The following is a 19,259-nucleotide window of genomic DNA, read 5'->3' on the forward strand; positions in this document are numbered from 1 at the left end:
GGAATATGGAGAAAATGCAGAACTTTTGACTTTTCGCCCAACTCCCTACGCCATCTCCTTTCCTGCCAAGCCAAGGCTTTCTGGTTTAAAATGCTCAGCTCCCAGGAAGACGCAGAAGGCACCTGCATCACCCAGCTGACTCAGATGAGTGCACCTTTGCAAAGACACTTGCTAAGCAGCCCTGCCTTCCCGATCCTTACCTTGTCCATCTGAGAAATGGGGATGTTCTGGTCCACTGGTTTTCAGATGGTTGGGGGAGCTCCATGAGTTCCCTGACACACCAGGTCAGGGTGTTGAAAGGAGACAAAGATGTACTTAAGAATCAGCCCTTCCCCAGAGCCCAGTAAATACAATCTAGTAACTGCTTGCAAGTCAGCCTTAAGACCAGTTCCCTAGCCCCTGAATCCTTCCTCCTGAGGGATCGTTTTAACCTTTGAGACATCAAAGGGTCAAATCCGGGAGGACTTGGCTTCAGCCAACAGCATCCCCTGAGCCGGGGCCCAGTGTGCAGTGACTCCAAGTAAGTAAGGCCTGTGCTCATTTATTAGATGTGGTCTCTCTGGAGTAGTAGGGCTTGCCGCAGCTGTTCTCACTGGGCCCAATAGCCATGCCAATCCCACAAGGTTAAAACACATCCAGTCCCAGGGATTAGCTGTCTCTGGGTGCAGAGGTGCCCAGGGTGGGGACCCAGAGAAGCAGAGAGCAGGCAGTAGCGTGGGTAGTGTGCAAAGCTGCTGCCAGGCCAGAGGGAGGGAGGTAAATGCTTGGAGGTGCCACTGTGCTGGGAATGGGTGGGGAGGAGACTGTGGGGGAGCACCTCCTGGTCGGGTTGCTGTCCCTGCAGCCAGGACTAACTGGAGGCTTTCTTCTGGTTCTGAAGGGAGCGGAACAGCTGCCTCAGCTGGTTATTCCGGTCATTGACGCAGCCTAGAAGAGAATCGGAGTGTTGGCTGGGATGGCCTTGGTAGTGGATTTGATAGTGGAGGTATGGGCTTGGGGGGGCTGGGTAGGGCCTGTGCTCCCCCTACCTGGAGGGAGGGAGGAAGGGCCTACAGGAGCCGTGCAGCCCTGGATGGCCTATGGTTGGTTTGCGTACTGCCTCCGCACCGTGGCCCTTGAGCAGGTCATTGACCCGCCTCCAGCTTAGTTTTCTCATCCGTAACCCAGGACACCTGCTTTCAGGAGTGGATATAAGGCTCACCAAAAGCAAAATGTAACATTCACTTCAGCTAACTTTGACCCCGGTGCTGAATGTGGATTCACATGTTCTGCCTTCACAGGAATGATATATAAAAGAGAAACTGAGGTTCAGGAAAGTTAAATGTGCTCCAAATCACACCAAAAGTAGCAGAACTGAGACTTGAACCCAGGGTCTGTAGCACCAGAGGCCAAGCTCTTAACCAAAGCTCCACACGACCTGTCCTCTTGGCTGCACTTGCAGGAAACACATGCAAGCTGGCACAGTGCCTGGTCCCTACCAGGTGAGGCGCTACCTTCATCCCCTTCCCCAGCCCATAGGACAGGCACAAGCGGTTAGAGATCAACTTTCCCCATGAGCAGCCCCTATGCTCCTGGAAGCGTGTCCCAGGTGGTCCCCGCTTGAGAGGCCAACACAAGCTTCTGAGATGCCTCCTCTCCCAGCACATTGACGGTGTCACCCACTTCGTGCTTGTCCTCGCAGTGGGTCCACGAGACAGCTCCATGGTCATTTAGTTGTGCCAGGCCCTTGGCTGGTGCTCACCAACGCTGGCTGAGTGGCTAGATGGCTGTGGCCACCACTACACTGACCTGGAAGTGCCTGCCATCTTTCTGAGCAGCCCTGCGCCCCATCCCTGCCTTCTAGGCACTGACTGGCCATCAAAGCTTCCACCAGTGGGGACCTGCTATATGTGTCCCCAGGGTTTGCCAAAGTGTGTTCCACAGAACCCTAGCTTTAATCACTTCTTTCATAACTCCCAAAGCTTCATGTCCAGTGCAAACCTGTTTTTGGAGTTCTAGACTCATCTCTGAGTTGCCTGCTGATCTTTTCACCCCAAAACCCCTCAACTCTTCCCTAACTCACTTCGTCCATGCTCTTCCCACCCCAACCAGCTCGTCTTGTACTCACTACCCTCCATCCAGACACTCGACTGGAGGCTTGGGAATTACTTAAGAGACTTCTAAAGCAGTGGCTGTCAACCGAGGCTACACTTTAGAGTCACCTGGGACCTATAAAGCAGACTTATGGCCTGACCAATGTACCTTTACCTTCAGCGGGCATTAGTATTTTTGAAAGCTCCTGCAGGTGTCCTCCGGCAGCCAAGATGGAGAGAACCATGGTTCTCTCCATCTTGGCCACTCAGACCGGGTCCAGAGACAAGCAGCATTCATATCTGAGGCAGGTGACTGGCAAAGATGGGCTACAACAAGCCCTTCCATTCCTCTCTGCACGTGTCTCTGCAAAAGGTGCTTTGCGGCTCCTCTGTTTGAAGGTGGGAGCTACCTCCCGGCCCTGTGAATCTGGGGTGAAGCAGCTTTGACGGGTGGATGGCAGCACAATGACACTATACTGCAGGACCTCCGAGCCTAGGCCTCAAGAGGCTTCCCTAGGACTTCTCTCACCTTCTCGGAACTCTGAGACTACCGTGTGGGGCCGGACTGCTGGAGGACGAGTGGCCTCCTGGAAAGAGAGGCCCAGCGGACGGCCAGTCTCAACCACCACACGAGGCTATTCTAGGCTACTGGCTCTCAGTGAATCTGCCAGGCGCCTGCAGCCCTCTGAGTAACCCCAGGCAAGACCTGAAGGATCAGCAAATAAGACAGCGGTTGCTTTAAGCCTCTGGGTTTGGGGAGAGTTGGTTTGTTATATAACAACAGTTAACTAATAGAGCACCACCTGGGAGCTTGTTAGAAATGCAGCATCTTAAGCCCCCACTCCAGACCTACTGAATCATAATCCGCATTTTAACAAGATTTCTGGATGATTACATGCACATCAAAGCTCGAGAGCCCTGGATAGTCCTCTTCCAACAACATAACGCCGCAGGCCCTAGGGAATCGGATGGAGAAAAGCTTTTCATAAACGCCCTCTCCTCCACCTTCCTCAAGCAAATTACTTGACATCCCAGACTTCCTTGCAGCTGGCATGGCCACACAACTCAGTTCATGCCAGTAAGATGTCAGCCCCAGGAGGGTTGACTCTATTCTTTTGGAATAGAGTCAAAACTTGAAAGAAGATCCTTGGCCCTTGGGCCTTCCTGCTTCTTCCTGCCTGGGACAAGGACACGGTGTCTGGAGTAGGAGCAGCCATCTTGCAACCTTGAGGCAACAAGCAAAGTGTGGCAAAGCAGAAAGAGGAAAGTGCTGGGTCTCTGGGGGCATTTTACATCCATTGTGTTAGCCCTGCCTGGCGTCCCCAAGACCTGTGGCTCAAGATAGATCACTCCTCTCTGTGTAACTATTAGCTGGCTCTTCAGTTGGTTGCTGCCAAACTCAATCCTAAAACATACCAAACCCTAAAAAAGATTTAAAACTTTTTCTAATAAAAAAAAACCCACAAATAAAATTTAAAAAACAAATAAATTCAGGAAAATATTTACCCTAAGTTTGACAGAGGGGTAATATCATCAATATATTAATATCCAAGGCCTTTTTAAGTTTAGAAAGCAGCGCACTGAAAAATACATAAAGAATATGGACTGCTTACAAAAGAAGAAACACAAATTGAAAAATCCGAAACTTCACCAATAATCAACGCAGTACATATAAAACGAATCGGAACTTTTTGCCTATCAGGTTGACAAAGGTTTTTTTTTTTTTTTCCTTTCTTTTTTTAATTCAGAGCAGGCACATTTGTGTAATCTTTCTAGAAAGCAATTTAGTTATAATAAGTTCATCCCTCTGACCCAGTAATTCTACTTCTAGGAATCTGTCCTAAAGAAACAGCCAGAAATTTCAGCTGAGCCTTATGTGAGAGGATGCTCATCACGGAATGGCATTATTTATAAAACTAAAAAATTGGAATTCTGCCAAATGCTCAATTATAAGAAATGGATTTAGTAAGTTTGGCACATATACGAGCTGAAATACTTTACAGCCATATAGTAATTTTACTTTTAACTGTGGTAAGGGACAGGATTTTCTAGTGGCCAACCATTCAGGTTTTAGAGTAAGAGAAACTAGGGTTCAAGTCCTGGCTCACCATTTATAACTGGGACCCTCAGCAAGTTATGTAAGATCTGGAGACAATTTCCCCATTTGTAAAATGATAGAAGCTGCCTAAAAATGAAATAATGTATGTGTATATAAAATATTTAGCTCTGAATTTGTGTTCCAGAAGAGAGGCTCTTATTAATATCATTGAATGACAAGGAATATGCTACATGGAAAAGTGGGGCTCAAAACTCCAGCCCAGTACCCATTTTGTGAAAGAAAAACTGTGAATATATGAATTTTTTAAACACTGGAAGGAAATACAACAGATTGTTAGAGTTGGTTATGTCTGGATGGTTTACTTCCTTTGGGTTTTCAAATATTCTATGAGTGAATACTTTTTATAATCAGGAAAATTTTTCATTTTTTAAAAATCAAGAATAAAGTCAAGGCCTAAAGTCTTTAATTTCTTTTAACATAGTCTGGTTTTTTTTTTTTTTTTGGTTGTTTTCCACATAAGCTTTTTGAAATCCACCTCCTGACAGATTAATATCTCTTCCTATGTACCAGGTGGTGTTCTAGGTGTATATTGAGAGTAAAAACTCTTCAATCTCCATTTTACAGATGAGGAACAGAGAGGTTATATCCCTTGCTCAAGGTCACACAGCTGGTAAATGGTAGGTCAAATGAAAACAGTCTAACCATTGTGCCAAGCTGTCTTTAGACTACCTGGCTTCTCTCCTAACCCATCCCCAGTCCCCATTCCCCATCTAGCCCCACATACCAAGGTGTGTGTTGGTCACAAAGTTCCCCATCCCAGACAGGTCAGGAGCCCCCTCTTCTCTGCTGACAGGGCCATCATTCCACATGAGGTCAAAGCCTCCCACTCTCTTCTCCCTTCCTGTGAGCCTGGATGGGCAGGAGATACAAAGGGGTAGAGAAGGTGCACCTGTTGGGGGCCGGAGACCCAGGCCAGTCCCCTGCTCCCTCCCCACACCCTACTGGTGCCCAGGCTGCCAGAATTCCTTCTTTTGTCCACCCATTTACTGGGGGCCCATACAGGTCTCAGAGTGGTCATCTCCCATGCGGTTCCCAGGCTCCCACCTGTGCCCTCAGTAACATGAACCTACTTATACTTAAAGTCTGCTGTCCTTCTCAGGCCATAAAATTCAGGAAAGCAGGGACTAGGTCTGTTGTGTCCTCTACTGTGTCCCCAGGGTATGGTACATGTCCTTGAACAGTATAGGGTCTCAAATGTTTGTTGAATGAATAAGTGAAGGTAGATATAGAGGACACTTGAGGTTCTGCCTGCTTAGCACCCATTTCAGCTTCTTTCAGCCTAAGAGTACTTGGCTTTTCCTGTGAGAACCACTCCTTCCTCTCTCACTCACATGGCTCAGGTGGGGGCTGATCCTGACACCCTGGGAGATGGGCACGAGATGTAGGTCCAGTTAATCAGAGTCACGATGATTGGTTCAGAGGTGGACATGTGACAGAATCCCCACCAATAAGAATGAGAGCTTTCCAACTTGCTGGAATAATTGGGAAAAAGCTAATGCATAGGGAAGAGACAGGGAGTGGGGAGGAAGAAAAGGAGAGAAATGGAATGAGTGAGACAGAGAGAGAACGAGCCAGTGAGTAGACAGACCAACCAGTATCAATGGAGCACCTGGATTCAGCCATTCCTGAAGTCCGTTCTTGGATTTTCCCATTATATACACATTGTTATAACAATATATAGACTCTTACTGAACACTTATGGTGAGCTAGGCACTTTACAATAAATAATCTTGGTAAATTAATTTAGCAATCTTGAGAGGTAAATATGATGTTTCCCTTGTTATAGATGAAGAAACTGAGGCTCAGACAGGTGAAGTCCAAGGTCTCATATGGTCAAGAAGTGTGGAGGAAATCCTGCTGGGCTGAATCTCAGAAGCCTGTAGTTGGTCCTGCTCTGCCCCAGAAGGGCTGAATCCTTGGACCAGGATCTAACCATGTGTGGACATCTCAGTTTATCCACCCATAAAATGGCAGGCAGACCGAGGCCATCCTTACATGCCGCTCAAGTCCTAGTGCTGTGAGTTCTCTGTCTTCCTTGCTGGGAGCCCCAGCTGTCATGTACAGAAGTGCCTGAGCGAGGCTGCCCCCCGCCCCTCACCTGGCCTCCATGTCCACCACGTGCAGGGTGTCTTCCAAGAGGCAGGTCTTGAGCTCATAGTCCTCCTGGCTGCTGGCTGTCAGCGATGGGGAGGCATTGACCTCCAGGAGCCACCTGGGGAAGGATGGGAATGGAGGGCTTTAGGGTTATCTGGTCCATGGGGCCCCTTGGAATTTTGCAGAGAGACTTCATGTGTGCGTGGGCCCAACCCTCAATTCAACCAAGATCGCTCTTTCCATTTTTCCACTAGGAGAAAGGTCTCGGCGGCTAAAACCTTTTGAAAATAAGGGTCACAAACTCGAAATCCCCACAGGGGCCAGGTGGTACCTAAATGAGGCAAGCTGGAGGGGGTGGAATGATCTTGTCGCCCTCCTATTGCTCTTCTTCCAATAGAGCCCCGAGCACAAGACCTCTTTCCCAGTGAACGCCTGCCTGCAGAGGGGACAGGAGCTGGGAGGGGTGGAGACTGGCGCAGGCTGGCCAGAGCCCCTCTGCGGGAGTGTGAGCCCAGAGTCCGCAGACCCTCTGGGTTTTCCAGAAAAGGCAAAACTCCAGACTGTTGTGTAAATGTCTCCCTGTTTTTTTAGAGATTGTCAATGTAGTTAAATAAAAAATCATCTGAAGTCCAAACTCTGGGCCAAAAGCAGCCCAAGGGCCTCCAGCTTGCAAACTCTGATTTTGTGCAACCCAGTCGTTTACAGACAGGAACCTGGGGCCCAGAGAGGGAAGGGCTCACCCAGCAGGTTGGTGGCAGATGCAGCCCCCCAGCCCCCCGCAAGCTCGTTTCCCCCGCCCTGTCCTGCTGCAGGGTGTAGAGGAGAGACTTGCCCCAGAACCCTGTTTCTCTCGAAGCTGCATCTGACGTAGGCCTCATTCTAGGGTTCTAGCTCCTGCCTCTGAGACCCTGTCCATACCATATAGCCCCCGGTGAAGGGGCTGGCTCCAGGAGTCTCAGTGCTGGCCCAGAAATGATGACCCAGGGTCTGGCTCTGTCTTTGACTTACTGCATGGCCTCAAGCATCTGAACAACCCCACTGGGCTCCTGGGTCCTTTTGTATCACATAAGGGCCATCACTATGGTCCCTGGCACCTCAGGCTTATTTCCTCATCAGTTCAAACCCCTCCGTGGGCACTGTGGGAGGGCACCAAATTCTTAGCAGGAAGTGACATGGTAACTATTCCCTTACGTGACACTTTGTATCCTGAAAACAGCAGGGCTTACAAAGAAGTTTCTTGCCCAATACTAGGGAAGGATCCCTGACTCAGCAGATGTTCTGGAAAGGTCTGCTGTGCCAGGCATGGGGTTCAGTGCTCTATAGACAGTACATCAGTCATTCCTCATACTAATGCTATAAGCACAATGCCCATTTTAGAGATGGGCAGACTGAGGCACACCACAAGGAAGTGGCAGAGATCAAACCCAGATACGGCGTGTGTACCACATCTGCCCCCTCCGGGCCGCGAGGCTACCCACTTACGGTTTGAGGGTCTGGTCTATGAGGATGTCATAGCCGTACAGCTCAAAGCAGTGCTTGTCACTGATGATCACCTTCTGCACGCTCTGCAGGCTCTTGACAAAGATGTTGTCCATATCGCTGAAGAGTGTCTCCACCGCCTCGGGCCCGTGCTTGGACGCGAGGTACTGACGGAAGCGCTGGAGCATCCACTTGCAGCCCTGGGGCCCAAAGTGCCCGGGTCAGGGTTGGGGGAGGGAGAAGGAGCCTCAATTAACCAGGACCCGGCCTTCTGGGACCCTCAAACATTCCCTCTTATGAGGCAAAACTACGGCATGCTGGGCCAGGGAGGGGGTGCCTGCCCTGGGCCTGTGCCTCCAGGATACCCAGGACCCCATAAGTCATTGCTCAAACACCCTGCACACACTTCTTCCCCGGGCCTGCCTTCCTGGGGACAGACTGCACTGATCATGTGTGTGCCCAAGGCCCAAAGATGAGCAACAGGTTACTGCTTTTGGGAAAATGGGAGTGTGTGCATGCAGGCAACCCCCACCGTGCGGGATGGAGCTGGGGGAGGGAAAGGAAGGGAGCAGGTGTGAGCAGGGGGGCAGTTCTCTCTGTGCCCCACTGTTCTGGCTCTTAACTCTGGGAACTCTGAGAATTCTAAATTTGAACCTCGCCTTGCAGGTTATTAGACGGATGGACAGGTGGATGATAGGTAGATAGATGACAGGGAGATGGAGAGATGGAAAGATAGATGGGAATACACTTGTCAAGGTAGGAGGGTAGAACACATTTTGTTTTAAGGTGTGTTTCTTTGAGTCGTAAATTAACTATTTAAACACGTGATGTGGGGGTCTCCATCCATACTCCTGCCCTGGGCCCTGTAAGTGGGAAGGGTGGTCCTGACCTCACTGGGGAACTATGAGCCCAACATAGGCCTGTCCCGGGCTCCTTGGCACCCCACTTCCCCACCGCTACCTGGTCCTAAAAGTCTGGACCTGGAGGGCAGAAGCCCGGCTTCCTCACCTTCTTGGGGTGGTAGTCAGGAGATGTCTTTTGCACAGCAACATTGGTGAGGTGAACATCTAGGAGAGGTTTATGGTCAAGGACTCGTGTGAACAAGAAGGACAAACCCTGTCCCACATCCCATGCCAGAGATCAAACAAAGACTTGTTCTTGGCCATTGAAGAGGAAGGCTACCAAACAGCCCAGACAGCACCGATGTGGGCCTTGGAATCAGATGGGCCTGGGTTCAAATACTGCCAGCATCTTTGCTGGATGCCATCCCTGAACAAGTCACTTAACCTCTGAACAAGTCAGGTACAGAGGTGGAGAAAACGAGAGAGAGTAAGCAAACCATCGAAACCAATCTGTAGAGAAGTGGAACTGATTCATTATAAAATCTTTCAGCAGGAAATTTTTTTTTTAGCTTAGAGATGACGATAGAGGGGCACCTGGGTGGCTCAGTTGGTTAAGCGACTGCCTCAGGTTATGATCCCGGAGTCCTAGGATCAAGTCCACGTCAGGCTTCCAGCTCCATGGGGAATCTGCTTCTCCCTCTGACCTCCCCTCTCATGCTCTCTCACTCTCTCTCTCTCTCTCAAATAAATAAATAAAATATTAAAAAAAAAAAAAAGAAATGACGATAGAAATCAAGAGGAAGTCAGTGGATGGACCAACTATGTAAACATAAAAATGATCAGATTACCAAGGCAAGAATGAAAAGCAAGCATGACTAGAGACAAGATTTGTAGCAACTATGACAGGCTAATGTTTTTTGTCACAAGAAAATCCCACATAAATTGTTAACAATAAAAATTTATAGCCCTAAGAGATGAGTAGATAGAGGGATACGAACACACCAGAGGAGACATAACTGGCAAAAGACCATCTGGGAAAATGCCTGAAGTTTCCAGTAATAAAAGATACCCAATTTTAAAGGCATGTAAATGGGACAAAAATACAATTGGATGAAATGCAAATTTTAAGAAAAAACCCTGCTTCCCCATTAAGTCGGTTACCTATGTATTAACCTTTTTATTTGGAAAAACTCAAAACTCACAGAATCATTGCAAGTATAATGAATGCCCATATATACTTCACCTACATGTGCCAGTTGTTTCAGAAATGTCTTTTTAAAAAAATATATTTTATTTATTTATTTGACAGAGAAAGACACAGTGAGAGAGAGAACACAAGCAAGGGGAGTGGGAGAGGGAAAAGCAGGCTTTCCGCTGAGCAGGGAGCCCGATCCCAGGAGCCTGGGATTAGGACCTGAGCCAAAGGCAGATACTTAACGACTGAGCCACCCAGGCACCCCTGGAAATGTCTTTTTAAAATGGTTGTCTTCAGAACTGGAGAGCAGGGATAAAAAGGGCCTTGTCAATGGAAGAGTAAAAATACAAAAGAAGCTTCTGGAAAAGAATCTAGCCATAAGCCCTTGACCCAGCAGTTACACTTCTGCAATGTCATCTGAAGGAAAAATTTTAAATATAGTAAAAGATTTATAAAAAGTATGTTTCTTGGTGACATTCTATATAACTGGAGGAAACTGAATATTTCCAAATGCCTATAGCATGGAGGATTAGTAAACCAGTAAATCCACTCCGTGGAATATTTTATAACTAATAAAAAATTCTACAAGGAAAATACTGACACGTTTAGTGAAAAACAGTTATGTTTATATGATGGGATCACTCCTTCATAAACTACAAACAACAACAAGAAAAAGCCATACAAATGAACCTGGGAAGAAATACATTGGAAGGGTTAGTAGTTGTCTGAAGAAAACATGACTAGAGAACCTTTTCTCCTCACCCCCCCCCCTTTTTGTACATTTCCCGAATTTTCTGATTTGTCTTTAAAAAGCTATACTACTTGTATTGTGAAAGCTATACTCTTTAAGTGTTTTATTATTTTTATTATTAAAGAACTATATAATGGTTGTAAAAAATAATACAGGAAAACATGTGAAGTTGGAAATAAAAGTTCCTGACCTGATCCTAATCTTCCATGGTTTGCAGAATTAATAAATTAGTGTATATCCTTTCTTACTTTCTTCTAGACAGAAACATCCTTCCGTAAAAGCCAAATCAGGATCATAAACCTACCGGTTCTATCCCTGCATGTTGTTATTCACTTAATAGTCTATCTTGGATGCCCTTCCAAGACAGTTCAATTGACCTCCATGTAACAATTTCATACAGATGCTTTACCATTCCGCAAGGGTAGTTTAACTTATTTCTATTTATTATTACAGTGTTGAGGTGGTTATTCTTGTATTTTGTGTGTTTATGTATATATATGCATATAATATTGGAATAACTGTATGAACTATATATAAAAATGTAAATATATATATTTAAGGTCAGGTTAAAATGGGTCTTATTATTTTGTGATCCAAAGTTGCTTTATTATTTTATTTTATCTTTTTAAAAGAGGTGTTTACTTATTTGAGAGAGAGAGAGAGCAGGGGGGAGTGGCCCAAGCGGACTCTGTGCTAAGTGTGTAGCCTGACGTGGGGCTCAATCCCATGAACTGAGATCACAACCTGACCTGAGCTGAAACCAAGTGTCAGTCACTTAACTGCCTGAGCCACCCAGGTGCCCCCAAAGTTGCTTCATTGTTTTAAAAGCTGGGTGTGTAATAGAAGCAAATGTGGCAAAGTATCAACATCTGTCAAATCTGGATGATGGGTGCCTGGATTTCTTGGAGAGTCTTTTCTTTATTTTTCTATATGTTTTAAATATTTTAACATTTAAAAATTAAAAGCAATGAAAAGACATTGTCGAAAATAATGTATGTTCACTCACTGCACAAACAGCAAAACTCGTTCACTAGAAAGCAGTCCTGGAGGAGGCTGGGATTTGCTTATTAAGGCCCCACGACCCCAGAGATACACAAACATTTATAAATAGGGGAGAGCGGTTGGCTAACGTGTGCTGAGCACTCATGCTGGGTTCGGCTCTGTCCTAAGTGCTTTACGTGCATGATTTAATCTTAACCAAACACATGGAGTCCAAAAAATGAACCTAAAATAGATGTTAACTTGGATATGGTAAATGCTTGTTGGAATTACAAAATGAAACAAACATTCTAGAAATGCTGAAGTTGGAAAGATAGGGGGGAAATTCTTAGGAAATTGCCAGGAGGGCCCACTCCCATTCCAGCATGTGGGCAACGTACAGACAGTAGCTCAGACAGACCCGTAATCGAGAGACAAAACTAAGGCGAGAGGCGGGAATTGGCTAGGAGCATTGGCTAGAAGCATTGGCTGGGCTGCCCACACCAGCAGCTCAGCAGACCCAACACCTTCCATTCCTTCTCTCCCACATGCAGGTAACCTAGTTTCATCTCCGTTTTTGTACTGTCAACCTCTTTTCTTCTGATGCCTACGTCTAAAAATCTTAGAAACATTATTTTTAATATCAATATTCTAATATTCTAATAATACACTTTTATGCTTCAAAACTCAAAAGGCTCCAAAATGTGTGTGAGGACCTATCTCCTTCTCCACACCTGTCTCCACCTGCCCACGTCCCCTCCCAAAGGCAACTTCTGTTTTCAATTTCTTGTACTTCATTCCAGAGATCTGCCCACAGATACACACACACAGATATGATCTGTCACATGAATGGAAGCATACTTTTGAGTTCTATACTTTGTTTTTTTCCAGTTGACAGCACACCACCGAGATTATTTCATATTTCATAAAGCACAACCCCCCATGCCTTTGTAACAGCCGCGTAATATCCCACCGTGTAAATGAGATATTCATTTTACTTCCTATTGTTTTTGTTTTGTTTTGTTTTGTTTTTGTTTGTTTTGCTCTCACAAACAAGACTATATAGTGCATAACCATTCAACCTCTCTCTTCCTATACTGAGTATACGTGGAGTGTAAATTCCCCAAAGGAAACTGCTAGGTCAGAGCACCGGTGTTTCTGCCTTTTGATAGACATTCGTCAGATTGTCTACTCCAGATTTCTACTCCAAGAGCAACACGTGTGTTCCCCCAGCCTCGCCAGCATAGCGTATTACCAAATTTTCAGCCTCTGCCAGTGCAATGGGTGAAAAGGGCATCATGTTTGAGTGAACACGTGAGTCAATGACTAAAGCACCTGAAAGGCTGCAAACTTTCTCCAAAAGGGCTCAGACTCCCCCCATCCAAGGACTATGAACCAGTGCACATGGCCGGCACACCACCCAAACGATGGTCAAGCAGAGCAGTTTGGGGAGAGATGCTCTGAGCGGATCAGGGCCGCTCTTCTGGGATCACTAGGGGCTCCCCCACCCCCACAAGACTGTCAGGGCCCAGAGGAAGAGACGAGGCCCTATCTGCTGTGGCCAGACCACAGCTTGGGGTTCTGTGGAATGAATAAATTCTCCCTGAGCGGCTGGGGGATGGGAAAGTGGCAGGGTGCAGGGGGGATGGGTAGACAGCGATCCCAGGATACATTGGTCGTCAATGCTGCTCAGGGTGAAGCGGGTGTTGGAGAATCGGGCAAAGCCATCCCGGTACAGCCAGGCCCGAAGCGGGATGTACTGCATCCAGGAGGGAAAGGAGGGACAAGCAGAGGAGGGAGTGAATAGGAGCTCTTTTGCTCCTCTGAGCTTTTGCACCTGCTGTTTCCCCGACCTGGAGTTCCCTTCCTCCCTTCCCGCATCACTCCTTAAGAATCTGCTCCAAAGTCAGCCTCCTCTGATTCTATCCCCTCCCTCCCTGGTGCTGGGAGTAAGAAGAAGATGTAGAAGGGAACAGAATGAAGGTCTCGTCTCTGCTCCATCACAGCAAGCAATACCCCAGCTCAGGGTGTGTCCCTATTCCCCACCAGACGGTAAGCTTCAGGAGCAGCAGGGCTGGGCCTGCCTCCCACAGCCCTATGTCCTACGCCTGCATACACTGGCATACCATGAAGGTCTGAATGCTGTTGAATGAGTGGGTGGGGGGAGGGAGCATAGCAACTCCTCCTTTGAGAGCAGGCTCCAGGGCTAGGCTGCCTGGAATCGAACCCCAACTCTGTCAACCACCAGTGTGACCTTGGGCAAGTCACTCAACCCCTCTGTATCTGTTTCTTCATTTGTAAAATGAAGATAATAATAGAGCCGACCTCTCTGGTCATTAGGAGGATTGAATGAAATAAACTCTGCCAAATACCGGCGCGTGGTACTTAGTAGGTGCTCAGTAAAAGTTAGCTGTGGTGACCATGGATGGTTGAGTGAATAAAGAACAGTTAGAGGGCAAATCCAGACCCTGGGATGGCAAAGTGGGATCTGTTTACCTATCCTCCCCCTTATCTTCAGAAGCCTCCTGGGCTCTCCCAGGCAGGCAAAATCAGACAAGCTCACATAAGTGCCCCCCAGAATGGCTTCTGACTCCTGTCTCCCAGTCCAGCTGTTCCTTACCTGTGGCTGGAGGAGGGGACCCTCTTAGCTACTCACCGACATCACCAGTACATAGACACGTAGGTCAAACTTGCGGCCTGTGAGGCAAGGAAAGAATTTATGCAACAAATATCAACTGTGTACCCAGCAGCGTGCTAGGTTTGCAGGTTATAATGATGGACAGACAGAGGTGAACGCCAATAAAGGCACACAAGGTACAAGGAGAGGGTGACTGGCGGGGAAAGGCCAGATGCCTGAGTGGCTCTGTTAGGCCTCTGCCTTTGGCACAGGTCACAATCTTGGGGTCTTGGGATGGAGCCCAGCCTCAGACCTCCTAAGCTAGGACCCCGCTTCCCTCTCTCCCTCTGCACCTCCCCGATACCCCTCCCAGCTCATGCTGTCTCTCACTATCTCTATCTCTCTCAAATAAATAAATAAAATACTTGTTTTTGTAAAAAAGCCAAAAAGATCTCTTTTTTCTTTTTCTTTTCTTTTTTTTTTTTTAAGATTTTATCCACTTATTTGTCAGAGAGAGAGAAGACAAGCAGGGAGAGTGGCAGGCAGAGGGAGAGGTAGAAGCAGGCTCCCCGCTGAACAAGGAGCCCAATGCGGGACTCTATCCTGGGACCCCAGGATCACTACCCATGCCACCCAGGTGTCCCATCAAATAAATAAACAAAATCTTAAGAAATGCTGGGGAAATGGTGAAGAGATGGGATCAAGGAGGCTTCATGGAGAAGTGGTGACCTAGAGGAAGAGAGGTGCCCTCCTAGCCCAGATGGGTGGACTGTGGGCCCTGGGGCAGAAGGCCCAGAGGGGGCAGAGCCAGCGAGGTCAGCAGGGGCCAGTCTTGGAGGAGTTCGTGTGCAGTTTCTGGATTTTGTTTTGCCAACCATGGGAAGCCCCTGAAGGGAGCCTTGTCCCCCTGTTACTGTGTTGGTGTGTAGCACAGGGAACCAGAGCAGCAGTGGGTACCAGTGAGGACAGGAGGGAACAGTGGCCAGAACCAGGATGGAGGTGGTCAGACGGATTCAAGAGCTGTCTGTGAGCCTGATGGAGGTCAGAGTGGGGAGAAGAAGAGACCAACATACCCAGAATGGTCTCCGACTTCTGGCTTTGCAACCAGGGCTGGAGGGGCTGGGGACATTGGGGACACTGGGAAATGAGTTGCATAGCAGGGTGAGGGTGAGGTTGGATTTCAGGCTCGCTGTTGTGTTGAGTTGCTGGGAGGTGCCCACGGGGGCATGCCACAGGCTGTGGGACATCAGGATCTAGGGTGTCAGGGTGATGTCTCAGCTAGAGACAGAAAGCTGGCATCTCTGGCATCTGGGAGGGTGTTTAAAGCCATGAAAAAGGATGGGGTCACCGGAGGAGGGAGGGGAAGATGTTGCCTGGAGAGGCGAGAGCGGCCACGCAGCTCCGACGCTGTTCTGGGCAGAGGCTGCCATCTCACCTCCTATCAGGTAGGGGTTTTCGATATAGCGCTGAGCCACATAGTTCTCCACAGGGATCTCATCCTTTTGGTCATCAGAACTTCTTGCGTCCTAGTTGTGATAATAACTATTATTAACATTTATGGAACATTCCCTGTGTAGGAGGCTTTCTGTTAGGTACTCTCCTCGGGGCATATCAATCCCTATCAGAGAAGTACTCATGCTATCCCCGGTTTATAAATGAAAATCTGAAGAACAGCGGGGGAACTGACTTGCTCAAGGTCACACAGCCGTGCAGTGGTAGACCAGTAGGCTGGGCCCAGAGCCTTGGCATTTAACCTCCAGACCTGTGCCATCCATTTCTATTTAAAAGATTAAAAGTAAGTGAAATTAAGTACTCCCACATGGATGAACCTTGAGGACATTATGTTAAGTGAAATAAGCCAGACACAAAGGACAAATGCTGTTTGAGTCCCCTTAGAGGAGGTCCCTTAGAGGAGGTCCCTCTAGGACCTCCCTAGAGGAGGTCCCCACCCTAGTAGAAGGGTCGCTGCCAGGGGCCAGGGTGGGGAGGAGAAATAGGGAGTTAGTGCTTCTTGAGGACAGAGTTCTGAAAGTAGATGAAAGCGTTCTAGAGATGAACGGTGATGACAGTTGCACAACAATGTTAATATAATTTATGCCACTAAATTTTACACTGAAAAGTAGTCCAAATGGTAAATTTTACGTATATAAAAGAAAGAAAGGGAAAGAAGTTTAAAATCCAGCCCTCGGGCTCCTGGGTGGCTCAATGGATTGGGCCGCTGCCTTCAGCTCAGGTCATGATCTCAGGGTCCTGGAATCAAGCCCCAAGTCAGGCTCTCTGCTTAGCGGGGAGCCTGCTTCCCACCCCACTCTGCCTACTTGTGATCTCTCTGTCAAATAAATAAATAAAAACTTAAAAAAAAAAAAATCCAGCCCTCAAGCGGCACCAGCTTTTCATGCGCTCAATGTCAGCACCATGGCTAGTGGTCTCCATGCTGGGGAAAGCACAGACACACCCCCTTCCCCCGCTCTGTAGAAGGTTCCATGGGTCAGCACTGCCTGTCGAACCACACAGATGCCCAAGGACATTCCTGTCCCTTCTCTCCCTACAAGTTCTCTCCCTGCCAGCCCAGCTCAGGAAGACAGCAACGCCTTCTCTCCCCGTTGCGTGGCACCTTAACGTCTGCAAAGCCCTTTCTCACCCACTGCTCCCCTTCACAGTAACCTTGTGAGGAAACTGAGGCCCGAAAGCAAGTGTCACACACTTGGTGAGGTCACACGACAGCCCACTGGCAGGGAGCCCCTGGAAGTCAGGGTTCCTGGCCCCCAGGGCAGAATTTCCTACACTTACCGTCACCCCCACCCCAAGGTAACCGGGCCTTCCCTTCCTGGGCGCGGGACCACCCCCTACCTGTACTCACATGGCTTCCAGAAGGATTGACAGTGCTGCGGGCTGGCGGGGCTTCTAAGCTAGTGAGCTTCTTTCCTGCGGTACCCTGCCGGTTTCATGGGAGGAATCGGGAGACGCAGGGGAAGGGGAAATTCACTGAGTACCAGCTCATGCGGCAGGTGCTGGTTGTGTAGGAGGTCATCCTGCCCTTCTCCCTCGCTCTGCACTATTAGCCTCTCCAAGGTTCAGAGGGGCTCAGCAATTTTCCCAAGACCACAGAGCTGCCAAGTGGCTGAGACAGCACTGGACCCAGGATTTCTGCTAACACCACATCTGGGGTAGGGATGGCGTGGTGGGGAGGGAGGGAGCTACCTCAGGCTCAGCCTAGGATCTGCAGGAAGAGTTGGCCAAACTCTCCCCGGCCAGGGGAGCAGGAGGCCTGGGTACAGAGGCCATGTTCTCAGGTTTTAGTCATATTAACTCATTGTGTCCTCAGCAGGTCCTATTACTACTATCTCCTATTTCCCTGGGCACAGACAGGTGAAGTATCTTACCCAAGGTCACACAGCTGTTAAGGGGCAAAATCAAGATTTAAACCCAGGCAATCTGGCTTCGGAGACCCCCTTCCCAGGGGTCTGCTCCAGAGCCTCCCTGTCAGCCCTCCAAGCCTTGAAGGAAGGAAAGGGGGGCCCCCTCATTGCAGCAAGGGCAGAGGGAGGTTTCAAGTGCAAGGGGGAGAGGTAAGCTCACCTTCCTCCAGTCCATGATGTCCTTCAGCCTCCGGAAGAGGAAGATGCCCTTCCCCTGCGAGCGGGCTACCTGGGGTGGGAGGGGGGAGGACAGAGAGGGAGGCTCTCAGCTCCGTGTGGCTCCTTGTTGGCCGGAGTGCCTGGGGCATCTCCCCACCATTTCTTCCTCTCTGCCTTTCCCATGGGCTTCCAGCTCTCCCCAGAGGAATGGCCCAGCCCAGCGCCATGCAGCCTGGCCACAGAGAAGGCTCTAAGCCTGGCAAGAGGGAGAGGAAGTGGGGAGGAGACAGAGGCCCACTTCGCTCACAAAGGCATACAGTGGCATGAATAATACAAAAGAGCCAACAATTAAAAAACCATTTCTAACAGTCTTGGGAACATATCCTCCAATTCTTTTTTTGGAAATCAATTTGCCTTCCTAATTAGGTTTTGCTTCAACTAATACTGATCAGTCTGCCTTTACTGCATGGGTAATTTATAAGCTTCACAGAGTCTAGGGGCTGGAAACATCTTTCATATCATGCAGAGCAGTCAGCGCCAAAGGCATTACTCCCTCCGTGAAATCCCTCTATGATGGTCACCTGCTTGGCCTTGCCTGACCACAGTGCCGGGGAGCTCACTACCCACCCCCACCTCCTGCCGCAGCCCATCTGTTGCAGGACAGCACTATTCAGCAGTCATCCCAAAGGCAAATACGAGATGACTACTATGTGCTGGGCATGATGCACTCACAGTGACCTAGACCTCACGGAGCTTTCATAGCCTAACCTCTGTTGAGCTCAGATTTGCCAGCCTGGCTCTGGCCTGTAGGGCCTCCCAAAACAAATCTGATCCCTGGGCCCCAGAACAGCCCTTTGATCTTCTGTAGCTACGAGCAGGTCCCCCCGAGTCGTTGCACCCAGACAATGCAAACTCTCTTTTCCCTCTGTTCTCCTCTGAGCACGGCCCAGGTGGCCAGTGTGAGGTTCTCTGTACAATGTAGGGGCAGGTGGAATGGTCGGGTACAGCTGTCCAGGTTGCCCACTGCATGAAGGGCTCCCAGTCCTGGGAGCAGTGGGAGCCGAAACCCAGCCCCGCTATGCTGGCAGCGCTGCGTGCCTGATTCCAAGTTGTGGACACCCAGAAGTCAGGGTGCCCACAGGCTATGGAGGACCGCTAGTGGCTGAGGTGACGCTTCCTGGGCACCGCTATTTTGGAAAGCCCCTTCTCAGTGCGCATAAGGGCTTCCAACAGCTCATGGCCCTGCGAAAGGCTTAAATTCACTTCGCAGAAGAAGCTCACCCAGTGTAAACAAAGAAAACTCACTCAACTTCATTAGTCTCATGGAAATGCACATGAAAATCCCAAGAAGATACCACTCCATGTTCCTTGAGTCAAACAGAGAAAGACAATTATTTGTGGAACATAAGGAATAGCATGGAGGACATTAGGAGAAGGAAGGGGGAAATGAAGCGGGGGAAATCAGAGGAGGAGACGAACTATGAGATACTGTGGACTCTAAGAAACAAACTGAGGGTTTTAGAGGGGAGGGAGG

At 48.7% G+C, this 19,259-nt stretch overlaps 1 protein-coding gene across 3 annotated transcripts in view; it reads right to left on the bottom strand.

The window, feature by feature from the left end:
• Nucleotides 1-769: 769 nt before the first annotated feature.
• TTLL9 (tubulin tyrosine ligase like 9) overlaps nt 770-19,259 on the bottom strand; it is a 40,068-nt gene continuing 21,578 nt past the window's right edge. The window contains exons 6-15 of one of the 3 annotated variants that reach the window (XM_032858926.1): nt 17,727-17,795; nt 17,008-17,082; nt 15,583-15,673; nt 14,187-14,227; nt 13,202-13,289; nt 8,773-8,831; nt 7,768-7,964; nt 6,290-6,403; nt 4,916-5,040; nt 770-927 (exon numbers count right to left, since the gene is read on the bottom strand). In XM_032858926.1, the coding sequence (XP_032714817.1) occupies nt 851-927; nt 4,916-5,040; nt 6,290-6,403; nt 7,768-7,964; nt 8,773-8,831; nt 13,202-13,289; nt 14,187-14,227; nt 15,583-15,673; nt 17,008-17,082; nt 17,727-17,795 (936 nt within the window). In that variant the 3' untranslated portion in view covers nt 770-850. Of the gene's footprint in view, nt 928-4,915; nt 5,041-6,289; nt 6,404-7,767; nt 7,965-8,772; nt 8,832-13,201; nt 13,290-14,186; nt 14,228-15,582; nt 15,674-17,007; nt 17,083-17,726; nt 17,796-19,259 lie in introns of those variants that run through there. The other 2 variants (XM_032858927.1, XR_004382854.1) reach the window with 2 other exon arrangements.

The sequence above is a fragment of the Lontra canadensis genome, unplaced genomic scaffold, assembly GCF_010015895.1.
Source record: "Lontra canadensis isolate GAN:19392208 unplaced genomic scaffold, GSC_riverotter_1.0 scaffold16, whole genome shotgun sequence".
Classification (NCBI taxonomy): Eukaryota; Metazoa; Chordata; class Mammalia; order Carnivora; family Mustelidae; genus Lontra; species Lontra canadensis.